Source organism: Urtica dioica, chromosome 7 (genome assembly GCF_054948205.1).
Source record: "Urtica dioica subsp. dioica isolate 48M chromosome 7, U.dioica_male_clone48M_v1_H2, whole genome shotgun sequence".
NCBI classification, from domain to species: domain Eukaryota; kingdom Viridiplantae; phylum Streptophyta; class Magnoliopsida; order Rosales; family Urticaceae; genus Urtica; species Urtica dioica.
Genome location: NC_142762.1, coordinates 26,216,516 through 26,230,597, shown reverse-complemented (window position 1 = coordinate 26,230,597; position 14,082 = coordinate 26,216,516). Strand labels below are relative to the sequence as shown.

Genomic DNA, 14,082 nt, shown 5'->3' with positions numbered 1-14,082 from the left:
GTCTTAATTACTGCACAACTGCAAACTATATTGGAATTAAATATTTGATATCTTTTGCATAGAATATAATCTTAAGATATAGTTTGAATCACCCATATTTTTAAGGGGAATAATTACATCTTTGATGGGACAATTAGGTTAGTAGCTTAATAACTCACTATCTTTTTAAAAAATAACAAAAATTTCATTTTATTAAGAAATTAATCCATCAGGCCGAAGTAAATTAATTAATTGATCGAGTTAATTTAACTTACTTTGGAAAATAGCTTTTAAGCCAAAGTAAACTAATTAATCTGATTAAGTTAATTAATTTACTTCGTTCTGTTGGACTATTTCTTTTAAATAAATTAAACTTGAACTAAATAATTAAAATGAAAATTGACTAGTTGAAACTCGAATACTTGTTTTTTTTTTTTGTGTTTCATGTTCACATCACTTTGAAAGCCTTCAACATAACGCTAGATTAGGTATATAAAGTACCCAAAACTGTCTCGAAAACTAGTAATTCTGGTCAGAATAATATATTTTTTTGGTAAATAATCATAAAGTAAACCATTTTCATAGATAACACAAATAATTAATAATTTCCTACAAAGAAAAAAACTTCTAAAAAGATTATATTAATTTCCAAAAAGCCTAAACTATTGCTTTGAACAAAATGATCAGATTCAACTTGAAGATATCCATATATATACACCTGAAGCATTCGTAAACTAAAATGTTTCCCTTCTGTGATAATCTTATTAAGATGGGTACTTCAGAGCGCATATATCTAGTATATTATATTATACATTTTAATGTTTAGTATGATATTATTAATCATATATATATATATATATATATATATTGATGTATATACGATCAGGTTTAGACAGTACGGATTATGGGAAAGATACGCAGAGTTGTATCCGGATGGAGATTTGATATACAAAGTTGGTGTCAATGACTATGCTAAAGATTGGTTCTTTGCTCAAGTAAACAGGTTCATTTTAACTTTCCCAAAAAAATAATAATTAGGTTTTATACTGTCGTTTTGTATTCCCTTCTTTCTTTCAATATGTATCATATTATCAAGATCACGAGATAAATTATAGTTTTGGGGTCGACCCAGTAACAACTTGAGAAAATCCTATATCGTAAAACTGTGAAGACTATCAGGAATATATTATCCTTTTCAGTTATAATTTTAATTCCAAACCCCAAACATTCCCTATATATATTTTTTTCGATTTTCAATATCTATTTTCTTATATCTTCGTAATTCTATTTTAATTATGAATGAGAAAATAATAAAATGTTACATTCGAAATTAAAATTGAAGAAAAATGTGAATGAATCATCAAAATTATTTAATGTTTTCGAATCACAGAATTTTTGAGAAACGGAAACGGAGGAATTCCAAGATATATTTCCTTCATTGTGTTCCCCATTTTATATGGATATTCCTAGTGTGTTTTTTCCTCTTTCTAATTTTATCCAAGGAAGCATTAGTTTGTTTTCTTTATTTTGTTGATTTTGCGGTGTTTTAAGGAAAAAAGAGGATGGCGCGTATCAAAGCACAACTTGGCAGATCAATTTCAGTCTTGATAAAGCCAATCCTGGTGGAACTTTTATGCTGCGGATAGCTCTTGCCACAGCTAATCAGTCGGAACTACAGGTACAAGTTGTATTTGATCGTGCTTTTATTTATAGTACGTAGATAATGAAATAGCGTACCATCAGGTAATTATGTTTGCATGACAGTTAACTGTCCTTTAATTTAATTAAAATTAAGCCATCACTTGGATAACAGTTCACATTTCTCGAATAATAGCTAAATAATTATTATTATTTTTTTTTTTTTTTGTGAAAAGCTAAATAACTTTTTGTACTACTGCAATTAATACGTCCAAAAAAGCGTACTCAAATAGCTATTATACCGTGGTTTTTCTTTTGATAAAAACAACGCCTCAATTATAAAAACGACGTCACAATGCAAAAAAGATAACTCAGTCAAACAGACTGAAAATATGTTTGACCGAAACCGAGAGCCTGTAAACATGCTTCCAAGTTTTTTTATGACGGCACGCGGCCCTGCTTCGCATGCCCTGCTTCACGTGTCAAGCGCCAAACGCCAAGCGTCAATCGACATGCTTTCGATATCTTATAAATAACTCACTCATACAAATTAGAAGGTAAGTCATTTTCAACTCAGAAAAGTGATTTCAACTCAAAATTCTCTCAACTCTTAACTCTTATTTTTTTTTCTCTCAAACTCTCAATAAAACTCTCTCACCTCAAAGCACAAGGAGGGATGATCTACTTCTTTTCTCTCTAGAATTGAATTAGAAATATTCCTCACTATCGTATTTTCTTTCACAAAGAAAGACTAAAATTATGCCAGATTACATTCTTTCTAAAGAAGTGTCTAAGAGCTTGAAAAATCTAATTTTCATGTTCTTCGCTTAATAAGAGGAACATTTCATTATATATCACCTTTTGTATCTTCTCTTCTAGCTACAGTGAAGAACACGATGAATCACACCGCCCACTTCGATTTTCTAGGGCCTTCATTGGCAGTCGTAACCCTATTAGATATCTTCTCTCCATTACGATCCTTTCGGAAACCGTACGAAATTCGACACTCGCACCCTAAAATCGATACACGTCGCAAGCTCGCACCATCGACACGTGTCTCGTGAATGTTATCCGAGTAATCGCATTAACATTTTGGCACTAGAAGGATGAGTACTCAAAAACAACCACGAGTTCTCCATTAGCAAATCCACCTTTCTCCGCGGGACCATCACAAGACTCCATCTACGGGACCACAAAAAACTCCCCTATGTGGGACTATCACAAGACTTCCCCCATGTGATCATCACAAGTGCGGGACCGTAACAAGCCTCTTCTTGTGAGAATGTTACAAGTCTCCCTATGTGGTAATATTTATTCTCATTTCAAGACCAAGAGACCTCCGCCAAATCATAAAAACCAGAAGACTCCTCTGCCACAAGTCCCAAGACTGGAAGACTACTCCACCAAAGCATCAGAATCGGGGGTTCCTCTCATAAATCATCAGAACCAGAAGACTCCTCCGCAAAAAAAAAAGTATAAATATTGGAGGACCCTTCCACCAAAGACCTCAAGACCAGGCAATGAGATCTCCTGCAAGATGTCCAGCCACACATTTTTCTCTGAAAAGAATGCCCCCTCAACGAGCGTAGAGCATGGCACTCAATGCACGAGCTCAAATCCAAACTCGACGGAACCAAGTGCAAGAGGCTCCACAAGAAAATGCCACACTTGGTCCAGGATCCTTGTCGCTCAATGCCTCTTTAGCCTTTGCGACACGTGTCACTCAAAACATCCTGCAACATATGTCGCACATCGCCTCTGCGGCCTCGTGACCCATGTTGCTCGAATCATCTTGTGACCCTTGTCACTCAATGCTCGTTAGCTTGTGACCTTTGTCACTCAACGCCACCTAGGCCTCATGACTCTTGTCACTCAATTCTACCAAGCTCCCGCGGTTCAGAAAATCCCAATCGCCATGGTTATGCGTCGCTCAACCTCCGCGATTGAGTCGCATGGCCCCCGTGGCTCCAAAAAATCCCAACCCCCGTGGTTACGGGTTGCTCGATCCCCCGTGGCCATGTCACTTAAGGTCCCGTGGCCCCGTGGCTCCAAAAATCCTAACCCCCGTGGGTTAGGGTCACTCATCTCATGCGATCGAGTTGTACAGTCTCCGTGGCTCTAAAAATCCTAACCCCGTGGTTCTGGATCGCTCGATCCCCGCGATCAAGTTGCACAGCCTTTGTGGCTCCGAAGAACCTAACCTCAATTGTTTTGGGTTGCCCAATCTCTGACTTTAGATGGCTTAGTTGAAATCATCACCAAGTAGAATAATTACCTGATACCCAAAAGCGTTGCAGGAGGATCGAAAGATATGCGAAGCCTCGAGCCCAAGAGGTATGAATGTGCTTAGCATAAAATCGAGATTGTCCCCAACCGCAAACGGTTAAGGCTGTTGCGCTACTTGGAGTAAGTTTCTCCTAAACCCGAAGAAGACCAAGTAGGATTCGGTCCAGAGTTGCATGGATCATGCGGCTTCGAAAATCTCTACCCCCGTAGTTCTATGTCGCCCGATTCTCGACTTCTAATGGCTTGGTTGAAATCATCATCAAGTAGCGTAACACCCTGCACCCATAGCGCCGTAAGACAATCCAAAGAAAGGCGAAGCCGCGGCCCTAAGAGGTATGAGCGTGCTTAGCCTAAAGAGAGATTGTCCCCGACCGCTAGCGGTTAAGGCTGTTGCGCTACTCGGAGTAAATTTCACCTAAACCTGAAAGAAGGTCGAGTAAGATCTCGCCTTGAAAAAAACAAAGGCCATAACTTCAACGATTCGGAGACAACTCAAAGATAGATCCTTCACGGTCCGGACGAGGAAGCCAAAAAGCTCAAAATCTGACCTCTCATGGTCCGGACGAGCACGGCTCCAAAAAGCTCAAAGTCAGACCCGTCGTGGTCCGGACGAGTGAGACTCCAAAAAGCTCAAAGTTAGACCCCTTGTAGTCTAGACGAGCAAAGCTTAAAAAACTTAAAGTCAAACCCTTCATAGTCTGAACGAGCAAGCCAAAAAGCTCAAAGTCATACCCATCGTGATCCGGACGAGCACGACCCTGAGACGCAAAAGTCAGACCCCTCGTGGTTACGAGCACAACCCTTCAAGGCTTGAAGTATACCCATTGTGGTCCGGACGAGCACGACTCCGAATGGCTTAAGCCAGACTCTTTGCGGTCTAGACGAGCACTTCGAAGGTCCGGATACGGATTAACCAAAAGACAATGAAAGAGCGCCGATAAGGCTACAAAGTTTCCCGCACGGAAAGTCGCACGCGAAACTGGGGGTTAATGTTATACCCTCATTTTTGGGTGATAAAAACGACACCTCAATTGCAAAAAACGATGTCACAATGCAAAAGGATAACTCGGTCAAACGGGCCGAAAATATGTTTGACCAAAATCGAGGGCTTGTAAACATGTTTGCAAGCTATTGCATTATGGCACACGGCCATGCTTCACGTGCCTAGCGCCAAGCACCGCGCACCAAGCGCCACGCACCATGCTTTTAATATTCTATAAAACCTCACATACACAAACTAGAAGGTAAGTCATTTTCAACTCAAAAAAGTGATTTCAACTCAAAATTCTCTCAATTCTAAACTCTTATTTTTTTTCTCTCAAACTCTCAATAAAACTCTCTCATCTCAAAGCATAAAGAGTGATGATCTACTTCCTTTCTCTCTAGAAGTGAAGAAGAAATATTCTCTCTCGAACATATTTTTTTCACAAACAAATACTAAAATTATGGCAAATTAAATTCTCTCTAAAGAAGTGTCCAAGAGTTTGAGAAATCTAATTATCATATTCTTCGCTTAATAAGAGGAACATTTCATTATATATCACCATTCGTATCTTCTCTTCCAGTTACAGGGAAGAACACGGCGAATCACACCGTCCACCTCAATTTTTTAGGGCCTCCATTGCGGTTGTAACACAACTAATCAATTACGATCCTTTCAGAAACTGTAAGAAATTCCACACTAGCAACCTAAGATCGATACATGTCGCAAACTTTCACCACTAACACCTGTCTCGTGAATATTATCTGAGAAATCGCATTAACAATAGCTACTATGCTACATAGTTAAAATCGTTGACTATATGAAAAAAAGGTTAAATATGATGTTCATTTATCTTTATTATATAACTGCTAAATTACATTTAATTAGATATTTTTACTTAAATTGTCATTGACCAAATAGATATAAGCTTATAATATAAGCTTATATGTTATTAATTTAATTTTTCTCTACAAAACTTATATTCTTACTTAAACCCTACTAAGATTTGTCTTAGCTAGATTGAAATCATAAATTGACCATATGAAATAATTCAATAGAAATAATCATGTTTAGAACTCTCTTAACTAAACTGTTATTATAAACCACTTTTTTCCCCATTTAATCCACTTTTTACTAAAAAAAACAAAATAATACAGGTTCGCATCAATGATCCGAAAACCGAGACAACCGTATTTACAACTGGAATTATTGGACACGACAACGCGATCGCAAGGCACGGAGTTCATGGGCTATACCGACTATTTAACATCGAAGTTCCAGGATCAATGCTCAATGAAGGAGACAACAAAATATTTCTAACACAAGCAATGTGTACGAACCCATTGCAAGGTGTCATGTATGATTATATCCGTTTAGAAGCCCCCCATAATAAAATTTCGTGTTAAAAGCAAGGTTTTATTACTTAATATAAAATTAACTCACAAAGTGAACACAAATATTCTTGTGTATTTAAAATCAAATACGTTTTTAGACATTTTCTTTGTGGACATTGTTCGAAGCTTCTTTTTATATTTTTTTTGCATATTACAGAAATTGTGTGTATACATACATACATACATATATATATATATATATATATATACATACATACATATATATATATATTCTTACTCAACATTGTATAAAAAATCCGGAAAACTACAAATCGGATCGGATCACCGATTCTTAAAATCGTAGGTCCACTTTAAACAATTTCCAATTGTGCTTGATCGGATCACATATATTAAAAATTGCAGGTCCAATTTCAAAATTTGGGATCGCAATCCACACTTCTTCTCATCGTCCACTCGTGTCTCTGGTGTTTATTAATGCTCAATTTTAAATCAATATATAAATGTAACATGGAAAGACTCGGGACCAGATTTTGTGGCCTCGCATGAGCTAAAAGTGATATCCTTCCAGGTATCGTGGTCTTTTTACTTATTGGAAAAGGATTTCAGATCCTCCTCACATGAAATACGTAGAAGAAAATGAGTTAAAGGGGCGCAAAGGGTTATCCCCCCACGCGCTCTCCAACACTCTAAATTAGTATGTTTGTCAAGGTCCTCATCTCGTTTCTAAGTGTAGAGAGAGGAATTTTTTGTTTTATTTTGGGAATGACACAAGGAGGAGAAGAATCTACGAAATGTAGAAACGATCACTTAAGTCAAAGACCATAAACACAATCGCTTAGGTCGCCCATGACCAGAAGCATTATCGTAAAGTAGATGGAGCCGTAACCACAAAAGATCAGTGTCACACAAGCTACCATTGGAGCGCTTAGGTCACTTGGGACCTAAAGTATCGACGAGTGTAGTAGATATTATCTCAATAACGTGGTTGGCAATAAACTCCTTGCTGAATTGGCGAGGCTCTAGTGTTTGTCCACCATCGGCAAAATAAATCGCTTCAGCTCTTCCCCTTGGATGAGGTCATCGATTTGGCTCTTTAGTCTCCTACATGTGAAGGTCAAGTGGCTATGGTCTTTATGAAATGCGCAGTACTTGGACTTATCACGCTTGGAGTCAGCCTTCTCGGGTGCATGGTCGCAAAAAAAAAAAAATTTGTTCCTTAGTGCGAGGATAATCTTTGCTTCTGCATGTTGCACGTATAAACATTTGCAAGTTACCACGCCTAAAAACTTCCAAGGTCAAAAGTACATTTTTGTAGAGATAATCTATTTGATACTCAGAACTGAAATATTATTTATCGGCTCAAATGATGAACTAAAAAACATATTGCCAAATTATTTCATAAAATTATTGAACAAGCACTAGAGAAGTTCAAAATTAGTTTTAAAATGAACTTTAAAATCATTTTTGAGTGTCCGAAATGAGTTTTGGACTAAACATTCTTTTATGGACCCAATTGAATTCGGCCCAAGGACTCTTCTAGCATAAAATGAAACGCCAACTCAACCTAGTCCAAGTATAGGCGGCCATAGACGCTAAGTTTGAAAGATGGGATCCTTGAAAGATTGGGGATTATCACTGGAAAAGAGACATGCGGTTTCCTTTGTTTATAACTAACAAGCGGTATAACCGCGCGTTGCAGCGGAGCGAAGATAGTTGGTGTTGCATTTTTATAATAATGTTAGACATATAATTTATTAATTTCTTATCATTAAAAATAATAAATAGATTTGTTAAAATATGCAGATTAAAGACTTGCAATAATAAATATTTGGTCAAAATAATTACAATAATATATATATATATATATATTACATAATATTATTTATATATGAGACCAAACATTAAGACTATACTGAGAAATTGGTAATAAAGATATACGTTATTTTTTAAAATTATGTACAACATAAAATAAAACACTTAATTGGATAAGATAATAATTTGTAAAAATGTAATTTTGTATGCTTAAGAAAATCAAATTTTTTTTAATTTGAAAATAATAATAATACAATTTTTCCCCTTAAATTAATTTCCTAATTAAAAAGAAACGTATTATATTGTAGATAGATATTTAATATAAAGAGTACTGAAAACATATTTAATATAAATTTTACAATTTTCTTAATTACAACTAACATTGTATAGTTGATATATACAAATGGATGAGAGATGTATAACAGAAGAAGCTATTGAGGGTTAATTGCAAAGTGAAGGGTCTAGAAGTGATTTTCGAAAGAATTGTTTTAACACCCCACGGCTATTCCTGGTTCACTTCATTCACGCAGAGAAAAAAAAGGAAAAAATAAAAGAAAAAGAAAAAAACCACAGAGACAATTTTGGAGAGAGACTGAGAGAGAGATGGTGAGCCGGAGAAGAAAAATGAGGTGGTTGAAGCTCGCATGTGTGGTAGATTGAATTCTTCTTCATCTTGATCTTTCTCTTTTGTTCTTCTTTCCCTTTTGAATTTCTTTGGAGGGTTTGAATAGATTGGGGGGTTTATGTTTTCTCCGGGTCTCGACAGTGATTCAAGGCGGAAGGAAGGATTTTAAGCTTGTGGTTGCTCGATATCATATAAAGGTAAAATAAAATCATTGATTTCTTTGTTTTGCTCCGATTTAGGATATTTGGGGCTTTTGTATACTTTGTTTCGTGATTCATTTATATGAAATGTTCTTGGAAGGGAACTCATTTTTTTTAAGTAGCTTCATGCATTTCCTAAGCCGGTTTTAAAAAAAAATAATCTTATCCCATATCATTTTTTTGTAATTATTTTACCTATTCTCTCTCTCTCTCTCTCTCTCTCTCTCTCCCTCTCTCTCTCTCTCTCTCTCTCTCTCTCTCTCTCGCTCTTGCCTATAATGGTTTATTTCTTACTTTTGTGTTTTAATGTTTGCACTACACTAATATATAAGGGTTGGTTTTTATTTGGGTCTTCAACAAATCGGAGAAAGGAACAACGCAAATCCTCACATCCTAATTTCTTCATTTCAGCTGGTCTTTCTTAAAAACAATGGCATTTCAGCTATTGAGGTAAGTTTTGAGTTTATATAATGTAGAAAGATTTATTTCATACTGATACCGACCTAAAACTAATAGTTTTCGTTAGTTTAGTTTTGTTTCCTATAATTCGTTACCATTATTTAGTGTAAGCAATTGGTTTATCTATCGTAAGCTTTATGCAGCTGAAGTTGATTTAGAATCAAGTTGAAATTTACTTACCAAACCCTTATTTTCACTACTCGTTTAGTTCACAGTAAGCACTCTAGTTTTCACTATATAATTTGTATAGATTTGGTGTTGATTTTATACCCACACATCTAAGAATATTTGGGGGAGAATAGGTTTAAAATAAGTTGTATAAAAGAAGCGTTCAATCCTTTGTCTTAATTGTCACCTGTACAGAACTAAAAATGGAGGGAGAAAAAGTCAGGCAATTGATTAAGAATATAAATAAATGAAATTGTTACTCATAGCTCTTTGTATTTGGAAATGTTACTGATATAGACTGGAAAGCCAAGAAAAAATAGTTGGTTATAGTGAAGTTCGACTATTAACTGATGATATGATGTTTGTAGGTTGGAAGAGCAGTAGGGTCATGTGCTTATTTAATTGAAGATTGTAATGTGTGTTTGTGTATGTATGTATATATAAAAAATTCTCAGAAATTTCGAGCTGACTCCGAAAATCAGTTGCTTCAGCAGAAGACGTCCTCTGGAAGAATCATCACAACGGTCTTAATTTTTATAATATTTTTTTTACTCTTAATGGCATGAATGTAATTTTAAAGATTCAAAGGACAAAACTGTCAATTTAATGTTTGAGTTCATTTAGTATATACATCCACATCCAGAATACAGTTTTTTTATGTCATAAGTGGGACGGTTTTTCTCCTTTAGTGTGGGGTGTTCTCTCTAGTTTCTTCTTAGCTGGGTTTTACAATCCTCGTGGTTGTTAGTCTGGTGTGGATTTTCTTAGGTGTTTTCTCGAGGGGGGGGGGGGGGGGGGGGGGGGGGGGGGTGCGTTTTTAGAGCAGTGTGAGCGAGTTGTTTGTCTAGTCCTAGTGGGGGTAAACACGAGAGCAGGGTGAGGGCGTTTCTTGAGAAGTGTGAGCGAGTTCCTAGAGTTTCTAGTGTGTTCTGGGTTTTGGGGAGAGCCTATTTGAGAGAGTTTTGGCTGGAATGTCTATTCCGGTGTGTCCACAGGTGTTAGAGGAGGAGAACGTCGATGGAGAGGAGTTGGTGTTGGCCACGTCCTTTTTGGCTTGCAACCTGCACACCTCCCCTGTTTCAGCGGCGGATGTAGTGAAATGAAGTAAGTTCTTTCTGCCTGGAAAAATCTTAGCGTCGCGTCCGGTGAGAGCTAAACAGATCTACGAGGTACTCTCGATGGTGTGGAGGTGAAGAGACCTTGGGTGATAAAGGAAATAAAACCAGGCCTCTTCTAGATAGTGTTTGATGCAAAAGAAGATGGGGAAAAAGTACTGGAAGGAAGGGCTTGGACCTGTAAATGGGCTTAGTTTGTAATATCTCCATGGCCATAGATGATGATGATTGAGGAGCTGGACTTTGGAGAGTCTCCCTCCTGGGTACTTGAATGAGAGAAACGGAAGACAATTTGGAGATACGGTGGGAATAGTGATCAGGTACACAGGAAGAGATGCTACATCAATGAGACTCAAGGTGATGGTGGATATCAGTAAACCACTGAAAGCAGGCTTTTTCCTGGATAGAGAAGGTCGAAGCTCCTTATGGATTCAATGTAAGTATGAGAAACTGGGAAGGTTCTGCTTTAAATGTGGTATCCTAGGTCATGAACAAGATGAGTGTAGGAAGCAAAAGTGGGCCCTGGTCGAAGCATTCTCCGATGGTCTATATGTATGGAGGCTGGCTCTACATTGAGTCCTTGGCAGAGTCATGTTTCCAAGGCTTGATTGATAAAGTGGGTAAACTGACTGAAGAAGAAGCGACCACACACCCGGAACAGAGAGGTGTAGAGAGAAAGCAAAGTGGCATGGGGATTAGTACGCCGAGAGTCTCGTCCATACTGTCGGGAACTGCTACGGCATGGCTGTCGCTGGGAAGTGCCAAGGAAATGACTTGGAAATACCGAACTGAGGCAGCCAATGACAATGGAGATAAAGAAAAGGACGAGATGACATGGCGTAAAGCGAGGGGTTACAAGAGGAATGTCAGTCTGCGGGAAAAGAGAGTAGAGGCGCGCACCTCTGGGGTTGGTACAGGGTCAGGCCTGGTCGGGAGTGGGCCCCAGGTACAAAAAAGAGATAATGTGGATGAGGACGTGGACGATATAGTTTTTCCATGGAATAAAGAACTGATCCTGTTAGATGGGCCTGGGCCGAGCCAAAAATTATTCCACATGGACGCTGGGCCAAGTAGACTAGTTATGGAGGATGAGGATACGGGCCTGACAGATATTCCTATAGAATTTTATGAAGAGACTTAGAGGGCCTATGAGAGCATCAGTAAAAGGAAAATCGCGATGGAAAATAACTCAAGGAAGAAAAAGAGATCGAATGAAGACAAAGATGAGGATGTGGGCAAAGATTAGAACCGGGGAGAGGAGATTTCTCAGTTAGCTAAAAATCTTCAGTTGACCTTCGCCAAAGGGTCTGGAGAGGATGAGAAAAAGAAGGGCAAGGAAAGAAGAATTGTAAAGCCTAGGAGGGTTGCGAACAAGAAAGACTCTCCAAAGGTCGTGAAATCGTTGATTAGCAAAGATGAGGCTAGTTTAGCGAAAAAGTTAGCTGACTCCTCACATTTATTGGCTGAGGAGGCGGACCTTAACAACCCCCTACCTCGTCAATGTTAGTGACCCTTTCCTGGAACTGCCGCGGACTCGGCGGAGAGGCGGCGAAGACGACTTTACGAAGCCGAATAAAGGAATGCAATCCTGACGTTATTTTATTATTAGAAACAAAAATTAGCTATGAGAAAATGCAGAAGTTACGAATCAGTTGTGGTTTTTGGAGAGGCTGTGTGGTCTCGGCGGTGGGGTTGGCCGGAGGTCTGGTATCCATATGGATATTTGGGAATGTTCGAGGAATGTAATCTGGGCTATTGTGAGGGGTGCATATAAGTTTCTGGATTGGAATATCTTGGGTGTGTACGGCCCCCCAAACTCGATTGATAGGCCTGGTTTCTGGGACAAGCTGAGAAATAAGGTGGTCTCGAGTGGTAGGCCTTGGATGCTGATAGGCGACATCAACCTCATCCTTAATGTGAGAGAAAAGTAGGGGGGTAGAGAGTTCTATCCTAGCATGGGTCGGCTGCTAGATCAATTCTTGCAAAACACTAGTGGAATTGATTTAGGGGCGGAGGGTGGTAAATTTACTTGGTCGAATGGTCAGCCAAAAGGAAGCAGAATCAGAGAAAGGCTCCACAGAGCCATTGTAAGCCAATGCTGGCTAGAGAGAGCGCCTAAAGCGGGGGTCCGTAACCTCCCGATCTTAGATTCCGACCACGCGCCGATCATTATGGATGGGTTTATGTACGAAGTGAAATGTCAGCGCACGTTTTTTTCTTTGAGGCGTGGGTGATCGAGAGAAGGAGATTGTCGACGTATTATCGAAGAGACGTGGAAAAGAGAAGTCCCAGGTGTGAATGCGTGGAAACTTCACTGCAAAAATACAGAAGTGGGGCGTGCTCTTAAGGGGTGGAAGAGAGTAAAATGGAGAGAGACCCCAGAAGCCCTTAAGGATTGCAGTAAGAAATTGACTGAGATCCAAAATCAGCCTTGTAGTAGAGTGAATTTGGAGCGAGAAAACAGTCTCAAGGCAAAGATAGGTGAGCTCAATTATAAAATTACCACGGTTTGGCGTCAAAAATCTCGTGAGCTTTGGCTTAAAGATGGCGATGCTAACTCTCGGTTTTTCCACAAGGCAATAATGGTTAGAAGGCGGAGGAACCACATTGGGAGTATTAAGAATGACGAGGGGGTAAGGCTGAGAGATAGGATTGGTATTGGAAATTTTCTGAATGAAAAATTCGGTGGATTATTCCTTTCCTCAGATCCGGATCCCCCTGAGGAACTGGACGAGCTGATTCAGCCTATAATTTCAGAGGAGGATAACACTGCGATGGAGGCTTCCCGAGTGAGAATGAGATAAAAGCTATGGTGTGGTCGATGGATGGACTCAAGGCTCCCGGGCCGGTTGGTCTTCAAGGTGTTTTTTACAAGACTTACTGGGATGCGGTTGGTGGTTCGCTCGTGAAGTTCGTCCAAGACTTCTTCAAGACTAGGAAGATGCTTAAAGCTATGAGCTATGCCCATGTGGTCCTAATTCCTAAGACTGATGGCGCCGAGACCTTTGAGAAGTTCCGACCTATTAGCTTGTGCAATTTTTGTTTCAAAGTGGTGACAAAAATATCACGAGCCGGATTAGAAGACATCTCGATAAGATGATCTCGCCTTTTCATTCGCGCATTCGTTCCAGGTAGGTGGATAGCTGAAAATTCCATTGTGGCGAGAGAGGTTATGGCGATTATGGGCAAGAAAAAAGGCAAATAAGGGATCGTGAGAATTAAATTAGATACGAGTAAAGCTTATGACCGTATGGAATGGAGCTTTATTCTTCGGGTTCTCCGGTGCTTCGGATTTTCGGACACAATGATCAACCTTATTGATCAATGTATGTCTTCAGCCTCAAGCTCTATTGTGTTAAATGGAGGAGTTTTGCTAAAAATCAAACTCTCGAGAGGGTTGAGACAAGGAGACCCACTATCTCTGTATCTCTTCATAATTGCCATGGAAGTCCTCTCTAGGCTC

General features: G+C 38.8%; 1 protein-coding gene and 1 long non-coding RNA gene across 4 annotated transcripts in view; both read left to right on the top strand.

The window, feature by feature from the left end:
* Window positions 1–6,387, top strand: part of LOC149390563 (uncharacterized) — an 18,115-nt gene extending 11,728 nt beyond the window's left edge. For both annotated transcript variants that reach the window (XM_089619627.1, XM_089619626.1), the window contains exons 13-15: window positions 866–982; window positions 1,531–1,657; window positions 6,043–6,387. In XM_089619627.1, the coding sequence (XP_089475753.1) occupies window positions 866–982; window positions 1,531–1,657; window positions 6,043–6,291 (493 nt within the window). In that variant the 3' untranslated portion in view covers window positions 6,292–6,387. The remainder of the gene's footprint in view (window positions 1–865; window positions 983–1,530; window positions 1,658–6,042) is intronic.
* Window positions 6,388–8,463: 2,076 nt separating this feature from the next.
* On the top strand, window positions 8,464–10,278 carry LOC149390562 (uncharacterized). 2 transcript variants are annotated; one of them, XR_016300061.1, is made up of 4 exons: window positions 8,464–8,703; window positions 8,819–8,874; window positions 9,210–9,327; window positions 9,873–10,278. It is a non-coding gene; the product is annotated as an uncharacterized LOC149390562 (long non-coding RNA). The 2 variants fall into 2 exon arrangements; XR_016300060.1 differs by having other exon boundaries at window positions 9,960–10,274.
* Window positions 10,279–14,082: the final 3,804 nt, after the last annotated feature.